Here is a 27,877-nt window from a genome sequence, read left to right as displayed (position 1 = left end):
CTGTCATGTCGTGTCCACATTCACTTTCATTACTGCAATGCGGCCATAACACAGCGATCTGTGTCGTGCCAAAAGTCGCCGTGTAGCCCAATTTGAATAAAATATGAATTATGAAGAAAAAGTTGACGCTTCTGCTCTTTCCAGCGCAGTTGTTGACCGTTTGATACATGAGCCCGTCGTCCACATTTTTCCGCCATTTTATAGAATGCAGCACATTGATTCCCCTCTGATCTTGCTTTCTGTGGGACAAATGATCGAATGATCTCAATAAGACCCCTTTATTCCACTAATAGCCCAAGCCCATACATTTCATCCCTCACACTAATAAGCCATTGATGAATGGAGGGAGCAGTGAGGCATAGACGAGGACATTATCCCTCTCCTCCAGCAGGGCCACACACGCTCATTAGGAAGACTAATCTATTATGACACGCTGCCCTCCCTCTCCTGACAGCCATTTCACATCATTCGCTCCAGCAAATTGATTAACATTGGGACGTTCTGCACAACGCTGGGAGGCAGCAGGAAGTGAAGGGAGAAGATGCGCGCTGTGTCTTCTGGGAGATGTAGTCCTTGTAGCTAACACGGTCTGGAGAGAGACCTTAGAACGGACTGTATTTCCCAGCAGCACCAGGGAGCGTCACTTTGCTGGATCGTAGCCTGTGCTTACATTTCTATCCATTGTATTGTTTTGCTGGATTTTCTTCCTACGTTTCAGTGGACAGTTGTACTGTAGAGCGCGGAGTATGGGCGATGAGCAGGAGATCATGTGTAAGCTGGAGAGCATCAAGGAGATCAGGTAAGGACACTTCAAGTGCATTGTTCTTATTCTAGCATGCATTCTAATCTGTGCACCAGGACTGTATAGAATCCTGCAGGTAATAATGAATACTGTGCACCTACAGTTACATAGGAACCATCAGACTCTATGGATGCATCCAGCATATAGATGTGGAGCTGGTGCAGTCCAGTCATCTCTGGAACATATACATGGAATTATTTCCATTAGTCCACCTACATTCTGTGCTTTTCTAGCAGAATTAGTAGCCTTGTGTGATTAGGCGTGCGCCGTCCTGCAACATTGGTGACCAATTGTTGACTAATTTCTTATATTTTTTTTTTTTTTTTTTTCTCTATATTCCGATTTGCTTCTATTATTTAAAAAATTTACCAGACCTGAAAAATAGCACAAAGTAGCCACCGGTGGGTTTTCAAACCGCAATTGTCGCTTAGACACCGCCATAAATATTAAATAGTAATAATAACTACACCTATATGCGTATATGGGCCAAGTGACCGGACAGAGATTTAACTGACCTGAATAATGATGATATCTGATCTCTCTCGCAGTGTATAAATGATCAATAGGAAAATCGGTTTTAATTAAATATCTTAGCGCAGATCATCGACCAGATTATGTATTATTACATCGCTAGTTTCAATGGTACCGAAATCGAAGCCCAAACTAATTTCTGTTTCCGTCATTAATTCATCTTTTTATATTATGAAAAAATGGAGGTTAAATATCGCAAAGTGATCGCGTGCGATACAATGAGGGAGGATTATACTGTGGGCATGGGTAACACAATTGCATGGTGGACAATCACCTATGTAGCTTCACACTTCGTTGTAAAATGTTCCAAAATAGTCGATTTTAATTGCAGATGATATGTGTATCTAAGGCGTTATTGTATCTAAATAGCCATAATGTATTATACAGTATAGAATAAAAATACAGTGTTGTGCATACAATTCAATCGGAGGGTGAAGTCACTTCAAGTAAAGGGGTTAATGGTAATTCTTGCTTGGAGCAGTGGGGGAGTATGTTCACTGATGTGACAATGCAGCCAGTCGAGGGATTCTCACCCTTTCATTGGCTTTTGATTGTCTGTTGTACGTACATAATAGCTTGAAGCCTTTCCTATGAGAGTCCAGAGTCCCCGCATCGGTGGACAATAGGAGAAGGCACTAAATGCATCTGCTGACACTGCTTAGTATTCACTTACCCATTACCATGGCCATGCTAGAGCCCACAGGAATCATTTTTTCTCCCTCCGGATACTATATTTAGCCTATTTTTTTTTTTAAATAAATAACTATTAGGAGTTGTTCACATGAGCCAGCAGTGACGAAATGTTCCTAGAACGGTTCCCATGGTAAACCATATCCCGCAGCAAACTCTCTAAAATGTGCATTTTCAGACACAACTGCAGCAAAAACACTGCATGTGAAAGCATCTTTACCAGAATCTCTTCCTTTTGAGCGGAAGCGACCGTGTAAGGTTATATTCACATGCAGCAGAAATTCCGGTGACTGTTCCAGTAGCAGTAAAGTGGATGAGTTTTAACAAATCTCATCTAAGCGCTGTGGAAAAGTTCAGTGCAGAAATTGACCTGCGGTGCATACTTTTTAATCCGCAGCACGTCAATGCTGACGCAGCACGTCAATTTATGCTGCAGAATGGTTGCGCATTTGTTGCAGATTTTCCCCATTGACTTCAATAACTATTTCTGCAGCAAAAATCATAACTAGAAGAAAAAATACAATCTATATAAAAAAGATCATAGTCCCCATAACGACACGTCCCTGCTCCCTGGGCTGGTCTATGTTGATCCGGGAATGAAGTTGTGTCCAATGTGACCGCTGCAGCCAATCGGAGGTTGCAGCGTCACATGGGATGAGATGTCATTCCAGGAGACCAGCTTAAGACAGACCAGCCAGGGAAGCATGGACTCTTCGGTACGGCAGCGCCAGCGGTGGCCAGTATAGTACAAAAATCTCCACCAAATCAAACACTACTTTAGTGCAGACTTTTGGACAGAATTCCCTGTGGTATCTGGGTCGAATTTGGCTTTAGATTTCTCCGCAGCAAACCTGACCTGTGTGAACATACCTGAATGTGGCGTGCAGAAACAACTCCATTCATATACATTGAACTGATTTTAAGTCGCAGAAATCCCTGCAACAAATCTGCCACGTGTGATTCTACCATTAGGGCATGTTCACACACGGCCGATCTATTTACAGAAATTTCTGCGACTCTCCCTTTCATCTGCTGCAGAAACAACCCCATTCGGATGTATAGAACAGATTTTCAGTTGCAGAAATTTCTGCAGCATGTGAACTTAACCTTAAGGCCAGGATCACACACGCAGTTTTTAGCTCAATTTTGTGTTTTGTTTTTTGTGGTTTTTTTTGTTTTTTTTTTAGCAAACACAGGAGTGGTTATAATAATAGAAGTTAAAACTTCCCGCTATTAACATCATTGAAGAGAGATAAAGTAGGCCACATTAGTTGGATTTTTTTTCTTCATTCTGTCTATTGGAAGCCTTCCTTATAGCTGTGGTAAAGATTTTGAAATAACATAAAAGGCTGCAGCAACTTCAAACACGGCTTCCCTGCTAATGCGTCATCGCACTACTGGCAGCTGTCTACGTCCGTCCATAGTCTGCAAATGAGATCCGGGCTATAGACTGTTTAAAACAGATCTGCAGGGGATGGGATTGTAACAAAACCTACATTAGGAAACTAGAGCACTTCTTTTGTTATGTAAAATTGTGTTGTTTTTTTTTATCCCTGACTATCGAATATTTTTTAATATTTGAAGTGGTTGTCCAGTCCCTAAAAATTGATGGCTTATCCTCAGGATAGGCCATTAATAGCTGATGGGTCGGGGTCCGACTCCTGGGACCCCCGCCGATCAACTGTTTTGAAGGGGGTGCAGCTGCTTGCCCTTCATTTCTACTTGCTCCCTGTGAATCGCTGACACCGATGTAGCGGCGATTCACAGGTATTGCAGCCGCCTTCTCCCATTCATTTCAATTGGAGAAGGCTGCAATACCTGTGAATCGCTGCTACATCCGTTTCGGCTATTCAGTGAGCAAGTAGAAATGAAGGGGAAGCAGCGCTCGTACGAGGGCTGCACCCCCTTCAAAACAGCTGATTGGCGGGGGTCCCGGGAGTCTTACTCCGAGCCAACAGCTATTGAATGCCTATCCTGAGAATAGGCCATCAATTTTTACAGACTGGACAACCCCTTTAAGTTTTTACAGTGCCCCCTAGAGCAGACACAATAGGCTGACGTTTCCTGTTTTTATAGCTCACTTTTCAGCTTTGTTGTATAGAATGGGACAGATGAGAAGAGTAATTACATTATTAGAAGGTGGGCGAGTTAATGATGGCCCTTTGTATACTGCGGGAGGCCTAGATAGGGCAGGATACACACACACACACACACACACACACACACACACACACACACACACACACACACACACACACACCCACACCTGCCTGCCGCTGTATGCATCTCCCCTGGTACTCTCTGGGGGATGAGCAATACTCCCAACACTTTCTGGAGACCATGATAATCTGCTATTTCTCTTTCAATTAACTCTATGGCCTGGACTACGCAGAGGCTTTTTGTAGCGCAACTGATTGGACTGCAGCTGTAGGTCCACAGTTAAAATCAAAGAAATCAACTGAGTTATGTCAATCTTGTGGACTGCAGCTGCCATAAAGCACAGACACTTTCTGTATTGTCCGTATAGTCAATACAGCAGAGTGCTTGTCTCTATCCACCACCAGGGAAGTTTTTAAATTAAGGTAATGAAATCCACTTAAAGTTTTCGTTTTTTTTGGAGAAAATTGATAGCCTATCCTCAGGATAGTCCATCAATATCTGACCAGTGGGGTTCTGACTCTCAGGACCTCTGCTGATCAGCTATTTTGAAGGTTCCGCGGTGCTCGTGCGAGCACTACTTCCCCTTCATTGCTCATTACTTTGAAATGCCATCATACTTGTATCGGCGGTTCATAGTATTACAACCTTCTCCCATTCACATGAATGGAAAAAGGCTGTAATATTGTAAAACGCCGCTGTAAGTGTGTCAGTGTATCACAGTATTGAGCAGTAAAGGGAATGAAGGAGAAGCAGCGCTTTTTAAAACCGCTGATCGGCGGGGGTGCCAAAAGTCGACCCCCCACTGGTCAGATATTGATGGCCTATCCTGAGAATAGGCCTTCAACTTTCTCTCTGAAAAACCCCTTTAACCCCTTAACAAACCATGATGTAAGTGCACGTCAATGTGCAGGGGGAGAAGTATGAGTGCACTCCATACACTGCGGGTGTCCGCTGTGTATTACAGCTGACACCTGGTGCTAAAGGCCAGGAATAGCGATCATGCTGTTCCTGGCCGTTTCACCCCTCAAATGCAGCGGTCAATCACGACCGCAGCATCTGAGGCATTATAGAGAGGGGTGCGGCCCTCATCAGCGCCCCCACAACGCCATCGTTGAGTGCCGATGTTTTTCATGGCCTGTGGCAGGGCTTAACAGAATCCGGTAACAAATAGTATCCTAACAAATTGTTTTTTCTTTGTAAAAGGAGTCAAACATTAAAAAAAACTATATAAATCTGGTATCACCGTAATTGTATTGACCAGTGGAATACAGTAAATTTGTCGTTTTGTTGCCGGTGAAAGACATTCAAAACGAAACCCAAAAGAAAATGGAGCAATCAGTTTTTTCCAATTCCACCATACATAGAGGTTTTTTTTCAGTTTCCTAGTACATTATATTTTACCTTAAATAGTGCCAATAGAAGCTACAACTCCTACCACAAAAAACAAGCCTTCACACACCACTCCGTTGATGGAAAAATAAAAAATGTACAACTCCTAGAAGTCGGGGAGTATAAAACGAAAATGAATAAAAATGGCTTGGACTGTAAGAGGTTAATGAAGATGAAAATTTTAAACATATGAAACATTCCCTTTAGGGTTTACCCTAGAATGACCTCAAAATGTATAGCAATTATATAAGTACATTAACGGTAACTTAATATGTATTAGTCTATCAAAGTATGGGCTGTGAATTAAATGTTCCATATAAACTATCACCTAATTTCTTTGTAGTTACGGTGACTTGTAATAAACCTGGAGTACAGACAAATCTATTAACATTTTAGAGGTTGGAATACATTTGCAAGGCACTATGTCTTTTTTTTTTTTGTGCCATTTAGCATATACAGTATGTACTGTGTGTGTGGCCTATATGTGACCAATGTATGTTTTGACAGCTGCATATATATGTTTATCTTCTTAATAGTATGCGGGCCCTGCTCAAACTGTCTGTCGTCTCACACAGTAACAGCACGTGGTAGTTATTTCTACGTTGTGTAATGAGGAAAGGTCTGTTAGAATTATTTGACATAATATGGCCAAATTCAGATGAACGTGGCGAAACTTAGACGTGAAAAACAGCCGTTTATCACGTCGCAGCTGCCCCCGTGCGGGTCCTGTTTTCACGCATCCCCATAGACTTGAGTCTATCGAGGGATCCGTGAAAACGGAACCAAATAGGACATGTTCTATTTTTCAACGTACCCTTCACACAGTCCGTGTGACGGCTATTTTAACGGCCGTCACATGGACGTATACTATGGTACCTAGAGGGAAAACGAGAAAATACCACGGCGCCACATGGTGCAGATCACAAGAGAAAATCCAGGGAAAGAACAGTGGTGAAGATTTTGCTCACCTTTAGAAGTTGTGCAAGGGTAGGCACAACTCTACTGTAAGCAGGTAATAATATTATGAGGTGATGTAGCTGCAGATAGGTCCAAACCGGTGGTACAAAGACAACCGCTCAATGAGACATATAAGGAGAAAAATTAGAACCAAAAATACAGCACTGCTAATATAAATTGCAAGTCCAGACAGGGAGGCAATAAAAGGGATTTATTGGTTGTAAATAAAATAAATAATGAAATAGTCAATTAGGCTACGCGTTTCGACGCTAGACTAGCGTCTTCATCAGGCCGTGTGCATTAAATTGTGAAGAGGTACTTTAAATAGTGAAGGAAGGAAAGAAAAACACAGGAAAAACCGGCAGGTCAAAGGTCACCTCTGACGTCACTCATGGGTGTTAATTAATAATTGTGTATGCTAAAAACAGAGGGAGATGAAGAGAGATGATTAGGATAAAGCAGGGAATAATTCATGAGCATGGTGGATACTATGGTAGTCTGAATTCGGTCTAACACTCGTGCTCTAGTTCATTCTCTCTCAAATCGGGTTTGGTGAATGCCCATCGAGGGTTCTCTTGCATAAGGGATCTCTGGGTTTCCAAAAGGGGAAGATGGCTATAGTGCTATCTTGGCAGTTGTGCCAGGCAGGAAGTCCCGTCACTGCAGCCAGACAGTGCTCTTGGGTACCCGCTGCTCCACCTTTGCTCTTGCCTTACATGTTATTATTTAAACCATTTGCAGGACTCATTTGTTGGAATTAAATAAGACTACTATTTGTCTTCCTTTTATACAGATGGCCTTCTTAAATTAATATAATGTGATACTTATATTACATTATTATAGATAAAACGTAGTTTTCGTTAGTTGAACATGGACAGATCTTTGTACCTAAACTCTAAGTGATCCAATATGGGACTGTTCCTTTTTATCAAACTAAATACGTGCTAAGCATTTTAGTTACAATCTGAATGATTTGTTCTTGATAAAGTTGTTCCTAATGTATCAAAAAATAATATCCTATGTCTGTAGAGTTAATTATTAGTGATTAGGAAGAATGTTTAAGCTGGGATTATAATTTACTTACTAATTTGTGTTTTTTAAATTTCCATTTGTTTGCACCCATAGGCACCGGGATTATCGTTTAGTTGGATTGTCTAAATTATAAATTTAACAATAATCCCTTTTACACTAAAGCATCTCTGTTACCCTATATGTAATAATCTGTTTGAATGCTGCCAGGACACACCGACTGAGCCTTTGAGTCCTGCTTCTCCTGCCCACACACAATGAGTGGCAGAATACCCTCCTAGCTTCCGTTCCCTTAAGGCTCCTCTTCCAAATGTTGTTGGCTTCACCAGTTGTGCCAGCCCCCTCCATTCACTAGATTGTGCTTATGTCTAATTACAGTTAGCAGAAATCTGGGGAGCATCTCAGACTACCGCCTCCACCATGTTGCCACTGGAGGGATGCGGTAGTCTGAAAGTCACGTACTGACATCATACATATAGTGAGAATGATATTTTATGAAACCCCATGTCTTAAAACATGCAACATCGTCTTCTCTAGGAACAAGACACTTCAAATGGAGAAGATAAAGGCTCGCCTCAAATCAGAGTTTGATTCCTTGGAGTCAGAGGAAAGGCACCTAAAGGAGTATAAGCAAGAAATGGACCTTCTACTTCAAGAAAAAATGGCCCATGTGGAAGAGTTGAGGCTTATACATGCTGATATTAATGTGGTATGTACTGTACTTTATATTTCCTTCCACAAACCATCACTGTATGCATGCAGCTGAAATCCTATATAATCATTTGGGTCGTCTGCACACTCTCCATTATGGTTTGAGGCGCACTAAAAACATTGATTTATGTATCAACTGAAAACTAGAATAGTATTTAGACCAGTTGAAGTTATAGTGTAGCTAAACGTTTGACAAACTTCTGACATGTCATAGTGACATGTCAGAAGTTTGGGTTGGTGGTGGTCCAAGCACTGAGACACCCACCAATCTCTAGAACGAAGCAGCTCGTGTGAGCGCTTAGCCGCTTCATGACGGTTGGGCTTTTTCCGGAAAGCCAATGTATCGGAGTACAGGCTCATAGACTTTCTATTGAGTCCGTACACTGATACATTTATTTCCGGAAACAGCTGAACAGACACGAAGCAGCTGAGCGCTTCAGCTGCTTTGTTCTAGCAATTGGTGGGAGTTCTCCGTGCTCGGACCCCCCACCAATCCAAATTTCTGACTATGATATGTCAGAAGTTTGTCAAACGTTTAGCTACACTTTAACTTTTTATTTTATTTTTTGGGCCTATTTAGGGATGCCTTGTGCTATAGAAAAAAATATTGAGACGCCATTTTTGACAATGGAATAAAGTGCTTATTCCTGATGCTGAAGCCTGAAATAACACCAGCATTGGCCTACCCGCTGCCATAAAGGAGACACTGCTGATTTCTTAGACGTTTTTTGTAGCTAACATTTTATAAAAAGTGCACCTCCATATTAAGGTTAACTAAAGGGGGACCCACATTTTAAGAGCCATCAAAACACTTCTGACATGCCTATTATAAAGACGGGCTGTGTATCTTCTGTATCATTATTATGCACAACAGAGATCAAAACATTTTAAAGGTTGTAAAGAGAACTAAAATGGTAATTTGTTGAATTTGCAGCATCAGGAGGTCATATTTACAGAAATCAAAAGCTCTTTCAATAAAAAAAAACTTACCAGGCCAAGTTACATGTTAACATAGGACCCCTTCTTTGATATCACCTTCACAATTCTTGCATCCATTGAATTTGTGAGTATTTGGACAGTTTCTGCTTGAATATCTTTTGATGTGAACTGCCTCCCACCCTCATAGATATTTTGCTTGAGGATGCTCCAAAGGTTCTCAATAGGGTTGAGGTCAGGGGAACATGGGGCCACACCATGAGTTTCTCTCCTTTCTTATGCCCATAGCAGCCAATGACACAGAGGTGTTCTTTGCAGCATGAAGATAATTTTGCTACGGAAGGCACGGTTCTTCTTTTTGTACCACGGAAGAAAGTGGGCAGTAATAAACTCTACGTACTTTGCAGAGGTCATTTTCACACCGTCAGGGACCCTAAAGGGGCCTACCAGCTCTCTCTCCATGATTCCAGCCCAAAACATGACTCCGCCACCTCCTTGCTGACGTCGCAGCCTTGTTGGGGCATGGTGGCCATTCACCAACCATCCACGCCTCCATCCATCTGGACCATCCAGGGTTGCACGGCACTCATCGGTAAACAACACGGTTTGAAAATGAGTATTCATGTATTTCTGAGCCCACTGCAACCGTTTCTGCTTGTGAGCATTATTTAGGGGTGGCCGAATAATAGCTTTATGCACACTTGCAAACCTCTGGAGGATTCTACACCTTGAGGTTCGCGGGACTCCACAGGCACCAGCAGCTTCAAATACCTGTTTGCTGCTTTGCAATGGCAATTTAGCAGCTGCTCTCCTAATCCTATTAATTTGTCTTCCAGAAACCTTCCTCATTATGCCTTTATCTGAACGAACCCGTCTGTGCTCTGAATCAGCCACAAATCTTTTCACAGTACGATGATCACGCTTAAGTTTTTTTGAAATATCCAATGTTTTCATACCTAGTGCAATACCTTGGACAATTTCACGCTTTTCGGCAGCAGAGAGATCCTTTTTCTTTCCCATATTGCTTGAAACCTGTGGCCTGCTTAATAATGTGGAACGTCCTTCTTAAGTAGTTTTCCTTTGATTGGGCACACCTGGCAAACTAATTATCACTGGTGTCTGAGATTGATTACAGTGATCCAAAGAGCCCTAAGACACAATACCATCCATGAATTTAATTAAAAAACTAATAATTAAATGTTTGACACTTAAATCCAATGTGCATAATAATTTGGAACACAGTATAGAATTACGGTGTGCAGCTGATGACTAAAGGCATGTATCATGATACGAGGGGGCAGAACATGTGACATTTTCTATTGGACCTACACTCCACGTTTCATGCCAAACCAGTCTGTGCATAAAGGAAATGACTATGTACTATAAACATATCCATCAAGTGCATGTGTAATGCTGTATTGAAAAAGTTTACTTTAGCATAGGGCTGGGCAATTATGACCTAAATCAAAATCACGATTAATTGAACATGTAACTTCGATAACTATTATTTAGGCCACACCACTTTTTGCATGCTACACCATTGAATTAATATTTTTTCCCTGACTGCTGTATACTACTATATATAATATACCCAATGACTGCCCCCACACAGTATATTAACCCCATAGTGCTCTCCCCAGTATAATGCCCCCACAGCAGCCACACACTAGTGCCTGATAAAAATAATTAATAATATACATACTCCCCTAACCCCATTCCAACGATGAGTAGAGGAGATCCCTTTCATCCTCTGGTCTGTGCGGCACAGCGCAGAGAGGCCCGATGACGTCACTACCTCGCGTCCAGCGTTGCATAGTGAATGGTGGAGCAAGGACCTTACGGTCCCCTGCTCTACCATTGCATTCAATTGTGTCTGCGCTCTGAAGATGCAGATACAGTTTAACCCCTTCCATCTTTGGCCACTTTTGACCTTCCTGACAGAACCTAATTTTTCAAATCTGACGTTTCAATTTATGTGGTAATAACGTCAGAATGCTTTCACCTATCCAAGCGATTCTGAGATTGTTTTCTCGTGACACATTGCACTTTAAGTTACTGGCAAAATTTGCTCGATATGTTCAGAATTTAATTGTGGAAAAACACCAAAATTTAGCGAAAAATTCGCATTTTTCTCAATTTAAATGTATCTGCTTGTAAGACAGGCAGTTATACCACACAAAATTGTTGCTAATTAACATCTCCCATGTGTCTACTTTAGATTGGCATTGTTTTCTGAACATCCTTTTATTTTTCTAGGACGTTACAAGGCTTAGAACTTTAGCAGCAATTTCTCACATTTTCAAGAAAATTTCAAAAGGCTAGTTTTACAGGGGCCAGTTCAGTTGTGATGTGGCTTTGAGGGCTTTATATAGTAGAAACCCCCAATAGGTCACCCCATTTTAAAAACTTCACCCCTCAAAGTATTCAAAACAGCATTTAGAAAGTTTCTTAACCATTTAGATGTTTCACAGGAATTAATGCAAAGTAGAGGTGAAATTAAATTTTTATTGTAGAAATTAATTTTTAATCAATTTTTTTTTTTTATATTTTTTTGTAACCCAGAAAGTTTTACCAGAGAAATGCAACTCCATATTTATTGCCCAGGTTCTGCAGATTTTGGAAATACCCCACATGTGGCTCTATTATGCTACTGGACTGAAGCACCGGCCTCAGAAGCAAAGGAGCACCCAGTGGATTTTGGGGCCTTTTTTTATTAGAATATATTTTAGGCATTATGTCTGGTTTGTAGGGCTCTTGCGGTGCCAAAACAGTGGAAATCCCCCAAAAGTGACCCCATTTGGGAAACTATACACCTCAAGGAAATTATATAGGGGTATAGTGAGCATTTTCTAGGTTTAGTTAATGTTTTTTAATTTCCACAAGGACTAAAGGAAAAAAGCACTGCAAAATTTGTAAGGGCCTGTTCACATCACTGTTCGCTTTCCGTTACGGGGTTTCCTCGGGAGGTTTCGGTCGTAGAAGCCCGCAACGGAAAGTCAAGCTGAAACCACAGCTTCCGTTTCAGTCACCATTGATATCAATGGTGACGGAAACATTGCTAATGGTTTCCGTTCGTCACCATTCCGGCAGGTTTCCGTTTTTTAATGACGGAATCAATAGCGCAGTCGACTGCGCTATTGATTCCGTCGGAAAAACGGGAACCTGACGGAATGGTGCTATGCCGCATTTGCAAGGCCCTTGTGGGACCAAAGCAGAAGTGACCACATTTTGGAAGGTATTCACCTAGGGGTGTAGTGAGCATGTTAACCCCACAGGTGTTTTGCAGAAATTAGTGTACACTCTGTTGCTGATTTTTTCCATAGATATGTCAATATGCGGTGCCCAGCTTGGGCCACCATAACAGGACAGCTCTAATTATGATGCAGTGTTTCCCAGTTTTAGAAACACCCTACATGTGGCCCTAATCTTTTGCCTGGACATTTGACCGGGCTCAGGAGAGTGAAAGACTACCATGTAAAATTGAGGCCTAATTTGGTGATTTACAAAGTATTGGTTCACAATTGCAGAGGCTCAGATGTGAAATAATAAAAGAAAGCCCTGAGAAGTGACCCCATTTTGGAAACTGCACCCCTCAAGGCATTTATTAAGGGGTGTAGTGAGCATATTCACCCCACAGGTCTTTTCCATAAATGATTGCGCTGCGGATGGTGCAAAGTAAAAATTTACATTTTTCCCTAGATATGCCGTTTCAGTGGCAAATATGTAGTGCACAGCTTGTGCCACTGGAGACACACACCCCAAAAATTGTTAAAAGGGTTCTCCTGGGTATGTCTATGCCATATATGTGGAAGTAAACTTCTGTTTGGGCACACTGTAGGGTTCAGGGAGGAGGGAGCACCGTTTGGCTTTTGTAGCTTGGATTTGCTTGGTAGTAGTTTTGTTTGAGTATTGCTGGTGTTTTAGTTTATAATGTGGGGGCACGTGTAAGCCGGGCAGAGTACATCAGCAGCATAGTCAGGTGGTATAATAATTGGGTTAAAAAAAACAGTAAAATAATCCATAGATGTGTTACGGACGTGGCTATACCAAATTTGTATGGTTTATTTAATTTTTTCATTAATAAAAGACTTTATAAGGGAACAGGGCGATTTGCGTTTTATTTTATTACTTGAAACTTTTATCATATGTTCAAACCTTTTTTTTTTTTTCAAGTTCCACTAGGGGACTTGAAGGTCCAATTGTCAGATTTTTTTTTTTTTCTAGTACATTGCACTACCTATGTAGTGCAATGTATTAGATCTGTCAGTCATTCACTGACAGCAAGCTAATTAGGCTTCAACTCCTGGCGGGGCCAAATCGCTTCCGTAATGGCAGAGCAGGAGGCTATTGTTAGGTCTCCTTTTGCCATAGCAGTAGTCGCCAGCCCTGATTGCATGGCAGGGCTGGCGATCTGCTAGCAACCTCTAAGATGCAGCGATCGCTGCATCTAAGGGATTAATGGCAGGGATCGGAGCTGCCGCTACAGGTGGATGTCAGCTGTAACATACAGCTGACATCCAACGCTGATGACGCCGGCTCAGCTCCTCAGCCGGCGCTATCTTGCCGTCAGCTACGGAAGCCTTTCAGGCTCAGCCGCCGGGCAGGCCCTGGAAGGCTTCCGTGCTAGTCAGACCGGGAGGCCAGTATTAGTCCTCCGGTAGCCGTTGCACGCACCGGAACCCCGGCAATTTCATTGCTGGGGTTCTGACAAGCTGCAAACAGCTTGAATGCAGCAATCGTGTTTGAGCGCTGCATTTAAGGGGTTAATGGCGAGGATCGAAGCTAATTTCGATCCCCGCTATTACAGCCGGATGTCAGCTGTAAGATACCGCAGACATACGGCGATGGTGGCACCGCCCCTGAGCCGGTGTCCACCATTTGCCGTATGGATACGGCAAAATGCGGAAAGCACTAGCTTTCCATGACGTATCCAGGGGTTAAACCTGGAAAAAATAATTGCTTAAACCGAAATTTGTAAGACGGCGTCGGTTTTTTTTTTTTTTTATTTTATTTTTTTTAAATTGTGCTGAATTTCGATTTCAGGTATTTTTCGATGAATTGCCCAACCCTACTTTAGCACTTACAAGTGTACTTTGTGTTCTAGCAACCATGTTGGTCCTAATATATTAGTAACCTGTATACGACTCAGGCTTGTTTGCTTTGTGGTAAGATTAATAGCAAGTGAATGGTGAAGAAAATAGATTATTAGAAAATATTAACACAGTGGAAAGGCCAAACCCTTCTGGAATCCTTTGGCTAGTACTGAGAACGTTTCCTGGATCAATAGTCATGGGCAATATAATGTGTTTACACAGTTCGGTTCTTTCTAGAATTTAACTGTTTAGTATAACCGTTTTGGCCATTATTTTTGGTCCATTATTTTTCCATTAGTAAATGGAAAGGGGCTATATGATTTTTCATTGTACTGAATACAGAATGTTAAGTAACCTTTCAATCCACTTTAAATGGAAGTAAAGAATGTGAGGAAAGTAATTTGGTGAATCATATCTTTATCTTCCATGTTTTTCGTTGTTATGAGAGCCTAAAGGACCGATTACATTGGCCAGTTATGATTTTCTTGTTTTCGAGCGATCGCAACAATAATTGGACAGTGTGAATAGTGAAAGAGCAATGTTAAATGATTGTCGTTAATCTTGGTTGATCGTGCCATCTGAAATTCATCGTTCTCTGCTGTATGATCTATAAATGTAGATGCTGCTTGTTGCGATATTTACAATAGGCACTGGTGGCTCCAAGGATCACCCTGGTATAGGTTTTCATCAGATACTTGCCAACCACTTTACAAAGCACCGATTTTGCGTTGCGTAAAGGCACTTTAATATATGTGTGTTAATGTTATTAATGGGATAATATTATTATTCATACATTTTTTTGCAGAGATAATAAAATGAAAAAAGATATTCACCAATGAATCCACTTTGGATTCTGCTCCCACTTTTCAATGTCCTTACATGATGGTTGTGACATGATTAGGAAGACTTGTCATGGAGACCACACTATGAAAGTGACCTTTGCTCAACGGGTTGTGAGACCAGAAATTCAACAAGGGCTATTTTCTTCTATCCAACCGATTGGCCACAAAATGTTCTTCTCTGTCCTATGGGCAAGAATGATCTAATTCACATTTGGAGAGACGGCATATTGCCTTCTATAAAAACATGGGTTAAAGAGCATTTGCGACATTACTTGTTGATGATGATCATATTTAATTAAAAAATAGATCATCTTACCGTTCACATTTAATTTATTTCTTTTCTGTGTTTTTCTACAATTCCATGCACTACAACAGTCCTTCATCTAGGAAGGACATATAGCATTATTTATCTGGGATCTCTGGTTCTCATGATGTGGTTCTTCACCCTTGGAAACCCAAACTGTTAGGTCAGGATAACTTAGAAATGGCTAATTAGCATATTAAAAGACGTAACACAAGGATGATGGAATGAGAGTGACATACACAGAATAAAAGTGGGGGCCCTATAGCAAAGATCAAACTGGGACCACTATTAGGGTGCTGAGCGTTGTCGCCCCTTTTCCATGACCCATGCACCAATTCTCCACCTACTTGAATACAGTTCCTCCAGAGAGGGTTGTCCTATATAGGTTCTCGACACATAATCGCAAAAGGGTTGGGGACAACCAGCATTGTGCCCCCATTTTCCCAGGGCCCCATAGCAGCTGCATAGTCATAGTACATATGCCCTTGCTCAGAGACATGTATTCGGTACATATTGTACTTTTAGACTTTAGAGGGAAGTCCTCTCGGAGACCTCTGATTGGATTGTATGTGGGCAGTAAAGTACATGTAGTATTTTCAGGTCACAAGCCTAGAAATGTGTAGTAGGAAATCTTTTAGATCCGATCTCCGTATTTCTTGATGCTTCAGTTCACTCTACTCTTCAGTCATCCATACCAGAATTCAAATTGCTGCTTAAATGTCATAGTAACCTAATTGTTTGTGACATTATCCCCACGGTGAAGATTTGTTGTAATTATTACAGTATTTTACAAACCTAAGCTTTGCTTCATTTACCTCAATGATCCAACAATTTTTATTTCAAAGGGAAAAAGTCCCATTAACAAAAATAATAAATACAAGACTACTAGATTGCGCTATTTTAGTGAATATAGATTTTTCCTGGTGATTTGGGCATTTTACTAATGGCAGGTATTACTAGAGACTTTTAGGAAATGCCCATTAGTCTCGAATGTTAAGAACGTTACATGCCACATTAATTTGATTTCATTATCATGGAAATGAGAAATGTGAGATTAGTTGATCTGCGTTATCACTATTTATTATGTAATAGGCGTCGATATGGTGTTGTTATCAAACAACTATATTAACCCCTTAATGACCAGCCTTTTTTGACGTTTTTCCATCGTCGCATTCCAAAGCTATAACTTTTTATTTTTGCGTCGACATAGCTGTATAAGGTCTTGTTTTTTGCGGGACAAGTTGTATTTTTTAATAGCACCATTTTGGGGGACATTATTTATTGATTAACTTTTTTTGGGGGGGGGAATAGAAAAAAACCTGAAAGTTCGCCACTCTTTTTCGCGTCCTAAATCTATGCCATTTACCGTGTGATATAAATAACACTAACTTTATTCAGCGGGTTGTTACGATTGCAACGATACCAAATTTGTATAGTTTTTGTATGTTTTACTACTTTTACACAGTAAAAACGCTTTTTTTTTTCAAAATTATTCGTTTTTGTGTCTCCATATTTGAAGAGCCGTAACGTTTTCATTTTTTCGCCGATGCGGTTGTATGAGGGATTTTTTTTTGCGGAAAGACTTGTAGTTTTTGTTGGTACCATTTTGGAGTAGATGCAACTTTTTGATCACTTTTTATCAAATTTTTTTGAAGTCAGGATTCACAGAAAACAGCAATTGTTCCATAGTTTTTTATTACATTTTTTACGGCGTTCACCGTGCGGGTTAAATAATGTAATAGATTTATAGTCGGGGTCGTTACGGACGCGGCGATACCAAATATGTGTAACTTTTTTACTTTATTTTGTTTTTTAATAGTAAAGCATTTTGTAAGGGGAAAAGCTGGGTTTTTCATTTTTTTTTCACATTTTTTTTAAAATTAACTTTCTTAAACTTTTTTAACTTTTTTACTAGTCCCACTAGGGGACTTTAATATGCGATTCTCCGATCGCTATTGTAATACACTGCAATACTTTTGTATTGCAGTGTATTACTGCCTGTCCGTTTAAAACGGGCATCTGCTAGGTCATGCCTCCGGCATGATCTAGCAGGCATTCACTCCAGGCAGACCTGGGGGCCTTTATTAGGCCCCCGGCTGCCATTAGAGACACAGACACTCGGCGATCGTATCGCCTGGTGTCGGTGGGAGAGAGAGGGAGCTCCCTCCTTCTCTCCAAAACCACTCAGATGCGGTGCACGCTATTGTGCACCGCATCAGAGGGGTTAAACGGGTGAGATCGATACTAATATCGATCTCACACAGCAGAGCAGGGATGCTCCCAGCCCTCAGTTGCCTCTGGCAGCTGAGAGCAGGGAGATTTGACGCTCCCTGCTCTGTTTACTTTATCCTGATGCAGTGCCGTAAAAAGGCATATGCATCAGAATAAAGCCTGTTAGTGGCCGCCGTTAAAAGGCGTATTGGCGGTCACTAACGGGTTAATATGGATATGAAGAATACTTTTATTTAAATCTAGGGTTGTAGGTGTTGACTCGCTAGTGTTATCCTTACAGAGGAAGCATATATGACTCGGTAATCGGTACAGTAATTTATTTTAATTGTTAAAGGGTCCTTATGGATCCTAAATGTGTCAGATGCTTTCTAATAGAATAATATAAAAATCTTAGCATTTACATTTTTACGCTCTCTACTGTATTTTCTGTCACCCCCCCCCATCAATTAATGCGTTGTGATTGCCAGCAACAAATGGAACAAGGCCCTGTACGTAAATGGGACTCAGTGAAGCAGTGTTTGTATGGAGTGGTGGGCGAGCATGCGTGCCTATAGACATAAGAGTCTTGTGTATGTATTTGATGGGATCCACTGTCCATTCCATATGAATGGAGACAGCAGAGCATCCATGACATCTCCAGTTGGACACATTTTAATTTTCAATTAATATGTACGGTCCTGTTTCCTTGGGTGTAACATATATATTAAGGAACTGAGCTGTAACCTACATTACATGTAAAGTTACACTCCTGCCAGCGCTGGGATGAGTGCTGTTAGACACTGTTCACATAACCGTATCCGTTCATGTTCTGGAATATCCCTGATGTATTCAACTGTAAACCATACATGTTTATTCATCACCCATAGACTGTAAAAGGAACATATACCGGCGTGCACTGTAGGCTTCTTTCCGAAAATGCCTCTGTGCTAAAAAGTAATAGTGGAAAAAATAAAAAAGAACGGAGTTCACACCAAGGGCCAATCAATGCACTTCTCCGCATTATAGTAGATATTAGCGAAAAAAAGAACATTCATAACGCGATAATTTATTTGTCTGATTTTGGCACGGCTGTCAATGAAAAAGTTTCCTAAAACCCTGACAATCTTGGTGATCTACTTTTTTATACTGCAGATGGAAAACACTATCAAGCAGTCTGAGAATGACTTAAACAAATTGCTGGAGTCTACTCGGCGCCTGCATGAAGAATACAAACCTCTGAAAGAGCACGTAGATGCCCTGAGAATGACTCTTGGGCTGCAGAGGCTGCCGGACCTGTGTGAAGAAGAGGAAAAGCTGTCTCTGGAGTAAGTAGTATATATTTTAGCTACATACCCGTTGTCTGTAATTCTAAGAAAAAACAGATAAATCAACAATTTCACTTTTCTTTTAAGTCCGGGATACGTGTCGTGTCCTTGGTGTCATTTGTCTATAAAAATCTGCTTATATGATGACCATTATAAAAGCACAAAACTCCACAGGGATTACAGCAATATCTTTCTTTTCTGTCACTTTGTAATATATTGGGTAATTCCTTTATATATTAATATTAAATTGTTGATTGTGGATATATCCTTTTTAGGGCATATGTATCTAATAGAGCGAGAGATGAGCACAGATACAAAGAATAGCATGATGATAAAAGCATGAGGAATAGTATGATGATAATGGGCGACATATAGTGCTTATTTGCCCCCCACCGTCAGCAGGAATCCCACTGCGATCAGCTTATCGTCTAGGGAAGTGTAACAGGATGATGTGGTTCAAACCTTACAACTTCTTGCATGTATTCAGTTCCATTAGCTTCAAAATAATAACCTGCAAGGCTGCTGGGCGAATTCAAGTTCAATGGGGCTTTATTGGTTCCTATAGGCAAACTACTGATAGATTAGTCTTTAGTCTAGAATCCATTCACAGCCTACAGACCACCATAAACAGCAACCTGTGACCTACCGGGCCATTCTCCGTGCAATTAAAGGGATTTTGCATTTTTATGTAAATACAGTTTTATCTTTGTATAAAGAAAAGTTCTGCAAATTTCATATATACGTTGTGTTGGCAAACAGAGATCTTGAAAACTGATGATTTGCATCAGATTTTGTTTCTTAATGAAAATCTGTAGAGACCAAACACTTCTCATAGCTAAGGCCCCATTTTCATCACATTTTTACCCTACGCTTAGTATGCACGCCAGGAAAGCTCCCGAGGTACAAGCTAAATGTATCCATAAGGCTCCATTAGCATGGCGAAGGCCAAAAGAGTGTCCTTTTGGCCTTTGTCGGGCTAGTATACGTTGGTATATGTTTTTTAGGTATGGAATGGAGTAGTAGACTACGCAATTCCATACAACGGGATCTTGTAAAAAGAGTATATTGTGTGGTATATTTTATTTTAACATATAAGCTTATGGGTAATGTATGCACTATATGGCTTATGTCATAGGCATTCGTTAAAAGTATATGTCATGAGCTTCATGACATATGTGTGTGATGGATGCCCGACAGTGGCATTTCTCACCCATAGGCTTTTATGGCATCCGTTTAACATATACAGTGGATATAAAAAGTCGACACATTCCTGTTAAAATGCCAGGTTTTTGTCATGTTACAAAATCAGTCCAAGATGAATAATTTCAGAACTTTTTCCACCTTTTAATGTCACCTATAATCTATATAACTGTATTGAAAAACAAACGGAAGTCTTTTAGGGTGGAAAAATAAAGAAGAAAAATAATGTGCTTGCGTAAATATGCACACCCTTAAACTAATACTTTGTTGAATTATCCTTTGACTTTATGACCGCATTCAGTCTTTTTGGGTATAAGTCTATCAGCCTGGCACATCTTGACTTGGCAATTGTTGCCCACTCTTCCTTGCAAAAGCGCTCCAAATCTGTCAGATTGTGACGGCATCTCCTGTGTACAGCCCTCTTCAGGTCACCCCACAGATTTTCAATTGGATTCAGGTCTGGGCTCTGGCTGGACCATTACAAAACGTTGATCTTCTCCTGGTGAAGCCATTCTTTTGTTGATTTGGAGGTATGCTTTGGGTCGTTGTCGTGCTGAAAGGTGAAATTCATCTTCTGCTTTTTAGCAGAGGCCTGCAGGTTTTGTGCCAATATTGTCTAATATTTGGAACTGTTCATAATTCCCTTCACCTTGATTAAAGCCCCAGTTCCAGCTGCAGAAAAACAGCCCCAAATCATAATGCTGCCTCCACCATGCTTCACTGTGGGTATGGTGTACTTTTGGTGATGTGCCGTGTTGGCTTTGCGCCAAACATACCTTTTGTAATTATGCCCAAAAAGTACAACCTTGGTGTCATCAGACCATAACACGTTTTCCCACATGCTTTTGGCAGACTTGCTGTAGGTCTTTGCCAAACATAGCCGGGCTTGGATGTTTTTCTTTGTTAGAAAAGGCTTTCGTCTTGCCATCCTACCCCACAGCCCAGACATATGAAGAATATGGGAGATTGTTGTCACATGCACTACACAACCAGTACCTGCCAGAAAGCCCTGCAGCTCCTTTAATGTTGCTGTAGGCCTCTTGGTAGCCACCCGGCCCAATTTTCGTCTTGTCTTTTCATCAATTTTTGAGGGACACCCAGTTTTTGGTAATGTCACTGTTGTGCCAAATGTAATCCACTTTTTGATGAGTCTTCACTGTGTTCCATAGTATATCTAATGCCTTGGAAATTCTTTGGTACCCTTCTCCCGACTGATACCTTTCAACAATCAGATGCATTTGATGTGCTTTAATCTCTTTACAGACCATGGCTTTTGCTGTCACATGCAACAGAAAATGTGACTAAAATCCTAATAGAACAGCTGAACTTTATATGGGGTTTCTCAGAATCACTTGTATTGTATTTGAATTGTAGTTTTGTTATTTTTATTTCCTCCTCTAATGCAAGCTATAATCTGTACAATTCCATTGAAAAACAAACTCAAATCATTTAAAGGTGGAAAAAGTTGTGAAATGATTCATCTTGTACTGATTTTTTTGACATGACAAAAACCTGGCATTTTAACAGGGGTGTGTAGACTTTTTTTTTTTTCATATCTACTGTAGATCATGGAAAACTCGTGACATACAGTACTGAGTAAGAATGCTTTCAAAAATAGAAATATTGTTAGTGTTTTGTTTTTTTTTATCAATTAACAAAATGCAAAGTGAATGAATAGAAAAATCTAAATTTCATTTATATTTGGTGTGACCATCCTTTTGGCTTTAAAACGGCATCAATTCCTCTAGGTACACTTGCACACAGATTTTGAAGGAACCAGCAGGGAGGTTGTTCCAAACATCTTGGAGAGCTAACCACAGATCTTCTGTGGATGTAGGTTTCCTTCAAGCTTTTCTGTCTCCATGTAATCCCAGACAGACTCTGTAGAGATGAGGGCTCTCTGTATCATCACTTCCAGGGCTCCTTGTTCTTCTTTACACTGAAGATAGTTCTTAATGACATTGGCTGTATGTTTGGGGTTGTTGTCCTGCTGCAGAATAAATTTGGAGCCAATCAGACGCCTCCCTGATCGTATTGCATGATAAGTATCTGCCTGTATTTCTCAGCATTGAGGACACTATTAATCCTGACAAAATCCCCAAATCCATTTATGAAATGCAGCCCCAAACTTGCAAGGAACCTCCACCATGCTTCACTGTTGCCTGCATACTCTCACTATTGCACCGCTCTCCAGCACTTCGGCCAACAAACTGCCTTCTGTTACAGCCAAATATATTTCAAATTTTGGCATCAGTCTAGAGCACCTGCTGCCATTTTTCTGCACTGCAGTTCCTATGTTTTTGTGCATAGTTGAGACGTTTGGCCTTGTTTCCACATCGGAGGTATGGCTTTTTGGGTGCAATACTTCTGTGAAGATCACTTCTGGCCAGACTTCTCCAAACAGTAGATGGGTATAAAAATAGAAAAGATTTACTAGAAGTTTCGCTCACCTCATAACCACCACGCTATGGTTGCGTTTCCAATGCGTTTCCAATGCGTTTTCATTGCGTTTAGCTGATGCAAATTGATGTATGGTTGATCCGAATGCTGTAGGTGCTCGTAGATGCTCCCAAACTTATCCTGTCGGCCGCAGGTGATCAAAGCAATAATGGTGTGTAGTAAAGGCAGATCCAGCACTCAAAATTAAAAGTTTCAAGTTTTATTCAGGTCATGTTAAAACAAAGAATCCCGGGACCACGCTTATGCGTTTCAGACCGCTAGGGTCCTTAATCATAGCTTGCTTTTCTAAAATAAATAATTCACATATATATATATATATATATATATATATATATATAGTCAAAGGCATTTAGTCAGGTGACTATCTGGGGCTGGACTTAGAAATTTAACCCTATACTGCATGTAGCAAAATTAGTATCGTAATTACAATATAATATCACAATTTGCAGGATTATCATATTAGGATAGTACAAACATAGTCCATAACATATTAATGAATGAATGTCACATAAAAAATCTATTTTGATTTAAACCAGGGAAGTCATTTAATGTGCTGCGCGTGTGTAATAATGACAGAACATTTTAAAATGTGAATACTTCTGAAAGAGATATTATTTGGAGTGTATCAGTAGTGTGTTACTGTACACTGTTCATAACTAATAGTATAATAGTTGGCCAGTACTAAAATAGTGGGATTTCCCAATATGTGTTACGCCCGTGGTGCTGAAGAACAGCTCCTTTCCAGATGATACTCCAAAAGTATTATCTAGTTTCGGAGAGCATTATTACCTTGAGTAAAGCATAACATTGCTAAGATGGGCTAGCTAATGGAAAAGACAATATTTAATGGACACTATTATTTAATAAATTTAGTATAACTTGAATATCATTTAACTTTGGATAGTATATTAATATTTAATCTCATCTTCTTAGCAATGTTATGCTTTACTCAAGGTAATTAATAATGCTCTCCGGAACTAGATAATACTTTTGGAGTATCATCTGGAAAGGAGCTGTTCTTCAGCACCACGGGCGTAACACATATTGGGAAATCCCACTATTTTAGTACTGGACAACTATTATACTATTCGTTATGAACAGTGTACAGTAAGTAACACACTACTGATACACTCCAAATAATATCTCTTTCAGAAGTATTCACATTTTAAAATGTTCTGTCATTATTACACACGCGCAGCACATTAGCCGTCTCTCTTGAACTATGTTTGACTGCATTATACACCTGAAGACTAATGAATCAATTCACATGTTTCGTGTCACAAAAATACACTGATGACTTCCCTGGTTTAAATCAAAATAGATTTTTTAAGTGACATTCATTCATTAATATGTTATTGACTTTGTTTGTACAATCCTAATATGATCCTGCGAATTGTGATATTATATTGTAAGTACGATACAAATTTTTCTACATGCAGTATAGGGTTAAATTTCTAAGTCCAGCCCCAGATAGTCACCTGACTAAATGCCTTTGACTAATATATATATATATATATATATATATATATATATATATATATATATATATATATATATATATATATATATATATATATATTAGTCAATGTGTGTGTGTGTGTGTGAGAATTTATTTTAGAAAAGCAAGCTATGATTAATGACCCTAGCGGTCTGAAAGGCGTAAGCGTGGTCCCGGGATTCTTTGTTTTACCTTTGTTTTAACATGACCTGAATAAAACTTGGAACTTTTAATTTTGAGTGCTGGATCCGCCTTTACTACACACCATTATTAGTAGATGGGTATACCTGGGTCCCACTGTTTTCTGCCAGTTCTGAGCTGATGGCACTGCTGGACATCTTCTGATTTAAAAGGGAAGTAAGCATGATGTGTCTTTGATCTGTTGCACTAAGTTTTCTGGGCCGACCATATCGTCCATGGTCCTCAACGTTGCCAGTTTCTTTGTGCTTCTTCAAAAGAGCTTGAACATCACATCTTGAAACCCCAGTCTGCTTTGAAATTTTTACCTGGGAGAGACCTTGCTGATGCAGTATAACTACCTTATATCTTGTTGCTTTGCTCAGTCTTGCCATGGTGAACCTGTGACATGAAACGGTCTTCCACACCCTCACCTTTGTAGCAGAGCTTGGCTGTTTCGCACCCAGTTTTAAGCCTCCTACACAGAAGAATTGATGCTGTTTTGAAGGCAAAGAGTTGTCACACCAAATATTGATTTATCAGTTTACAAAATACAAACTAAAGCTTCTTTTTTTGAAAGCATTCTTACTTTGCAGCATTTTTCCACAACTGCCTAACACAGTAATGTGTATGATAAATGGATTCCATAATAGTCTTTGGGTGACAGATGCCACTGTTACGCATTCGTGTGCAGACTGTCCGTGAGTTTTGCGCAGCGTGAGTCTGCTGCGTAAAACTCACGACATGTTCTATATTTAGGCGTTTTTCGCGCATCACGCACCCATTGAAGTCAATGGGTGCGTGAAAATCACGCGCACCACACAGAAACACTTCCGTGGGACAAGCGCTATTTGCGCAACAGCAGTAAAAGAATGAATGTGAATAGAAAAGCACCACGTGCTTTTCTGTTTACAAACATCCAAACAGAGTGTCATAATGATGGCAGCTGCGCGAAAAGCACGCAGCCGCGCATCCATATGAACAGGACACACGGAGCTGACACGCTGCTGCAACGCGCGCAAAACGCAGCGTTTTGTGCGCGCTAAATGCTCACGTTCGTCTGAATCCCCCCTTAGTCTTATAGTTTGCTACAATGTATCAGCCCACAATTCAGGTTGTTTAGTTCACAGAATACCTAGATTGGGTAGAGTTTTATTCACCTCTCAGCTTCGAGAAGTATTTGGTTTGTACAGGTTTTCAGCCTCCGAATGTAAACAAGAATGTTCCCCTTTACTTTCAGCAAACCCAGATCTCAATAACTAATTCGTGAAGTATATTAGAAAGTTGTGGAACTTTTCATTATATACTGAATATGCTTTATTAACAAACACACTTTTAACTAAATTTACTATGTGTATTTATAATACTGTCATTTTCAGGTGATCCGCATTCTGCAGGAGGTTCTAGATTTAACTTCCATCCTTTTTCTACGCCATATTGTAACTTCACTATAATTTTAACGATATGCTAATTTGTAATGGAAGTCATAAAATGAGACCATGCTCCCTTCTACAATAGGAAAGATATTCCTTTTCCCATAGGCAATTGTCACAGATCTCTAGAGGGCATCTATAAGTCTATTCTATAATGTGGCTAGAAAAAATGTAACCCAGATTTTGAACTAATGTAATTCTTGTCTTTTTGTTGTAGCTATTTTGAAAAACAGAAAGCTGAGTGGCAGACAGAGCCTCAGGAGCCACCGATACCAGAATCCCTGGCAGCAGCAGCGGCAGCAGCCCAACAGCTACAAGTTGCCAGAAAGCAGGATACCAGACAGACCGCTACATTCCGCCAGCAGCCGCCTCCCATGAAGGTAACTGTCATATTATTTTTGCCAACCACTGGAAGCCATATACGATGCACTGATCTATGGTCACCTCACAACGAATCTAACTATTCTATCCAGTGCCGGATTTACGTATCAGGAGCCTGTAGGCACAGATTGTCTTGTGCCTTACATTCTGCCAATCAAGTATGCCACTTCTCACAACATGTAGCGACCTCTGCAGCATTCCTCTTGTTAATTTCGGAGAGTCCTCTATTTCATTCCCACAACAGTCTGTGCCAAATTTACACACACACAACCACAATTTTACAAATTAACACACACTGAGTGTGTTCATATGTGATTTTCCCCTTCAGGGGATGGCCTTCCCCCTCGGCCACTTATAGGCACAGGCCTACTGTGCCTACTGATAAACCTGGCTCTAATTTAGCTGCTAAAATAAGCTGCCGAAGATGTTTAGCAACTTCTATTGAAAATATATACATTGCTACATATATAATAGTGTATGTCTGGCTTTACTATTTCACTTGTATTGAGAGGTTTTATATGAATGCATATTCTGCAATTGTATGTACGTACTGTGTGTTTTTTTTTTGTCCGCATAATCTAAACATGTATTTTTATTTCCCCAGGCCTGCTTGTCTTGTCACCAGCAAATCCATCGTAACGCACCCATTTGCCCACTCTGTAAAGCAAAGAGCCGGTCTCGAAATCCAAAGAAGCCAAAACGGAAGCAAGATGAATAAAAAGATTGTGGCCAATTCCTAATCCTGAAAAGTCCCTTTTGCCCTCACATGTTTTCTAGTAACAATGTAACCATGCTCGCCCTGAAGCCTGTGAAACCTTGAACTGAACGTGTGGTGTTTTTCTATTTAACGTGTTGTAAGCACAATGGGCCTGTTTTGTTACAGTGGCGTAGTTTTAGCATAAAACAGAGCTGCAAAACAAAGCAACAAATATTGTACCTGTTTTTGCTGTAACTCTGCTACAACCATACATTCCCAGTGTTTGTTGTAATTTTTTAGTTAAAGGAGAAGAAAATATATCTACGTTTTTTGGTGCTATTTTCACATCCTGCCCTTTGAACAAAAATTTCCATTGCTATCCGAGGATAAGAACAATGTGCAATTACATAAGGAAAAAAAAAGAGCACTCAAAACGATTACTTTAAAATGCCTAAATTACATGCCTCTCACAAGCAAATGGATCAATAAAATAAAAGGGAAGAAAAAAATATCATAGTAAAATGTATTGTGTATACTTGTGCCAGATCCCGTAAGGCTAAAGTATCTGCTATAAAGTTGCTGTGGGTGTATGGGTCAGTTTAGGTGCTGATCTGTATTGCCTGGGGATGAAACCACGCAGCCTTATAAACAGCTCCTATCGGGAGGGGGGGGGGTCTCTTAATCTAGGGTAGAATAACGGTGTTATGGCATCACACTGAGCACCATATAGTGGCACAGGGAGTGACTACAGCTCCATAGTACGCAGCCTCAGGGACTTAGTGTGCCACCATACAGCCTCCTGCACATGGCTCTGCTGATGTGCTCTTTATCCTCCAACAAACCACATACCTATTATAGAATCCTTTTTTTTTTTTTTCTGCAGAAAATTAGCAGAAGTCTTTGATAAATTTGTCATACTCGGACAATGGAAGTCCACATCCCTTTCACATTGCTGTTTGTGTTGGTAAAAGTGTTCGGAAAGAATGGAATTCACTTTAATATTGTTTCACTAGGAAACTGTTGTAATTGCATTCATAAATCTTATCCATTG

The 27,877-nt window shown here is 40.3% G+C and overlaps 1 protein-coding gene across 1 annotated transcript; it reads left to right on the top strand.

Moving 5' to 3' along the window:
* Positions 1-404: 404 nt before the first annotated feature.
* ZC4H2 (zinc finger C4H2-type containing) lies at positions 405-27,877 on the top strand. Its single transcript, XM_075834335.1, has 5 exons — positions 405-799; positions 8,096-8,267; positions 18,808-18,980; positions 25,966-26,128; positions 26,734-27,877. The coding sequence occupies exons 1-5, from the start codon at positions 747-749 to the stop codon at positions 26,845-26,847; spliced, it is 675 nt and encodes a 224-aa protein (XP_075690450.1). The 5' UTR covers positions 405-746; the 3' UTR covers positions 26,848-27,877.

This window comes from Rhinoderma darwinii, chromosome 8 (genome assembly GCF_050947455.1).
Source record: "Rhinoderma darwinii isolate aRhiDar2 chromosome 8, aRhiDar2.hap1, whole genome shotgun sequence".
Lineage (NCBI taxonomy): Eukaryota > Metazoa > Chordata > Amphibia > Anura > Rhinodermatidae > Rhinoderma > Rhinoderma darwinii.
This window is presented reverse-complemented; position numbering and strand designations above follow the sequence as displayed.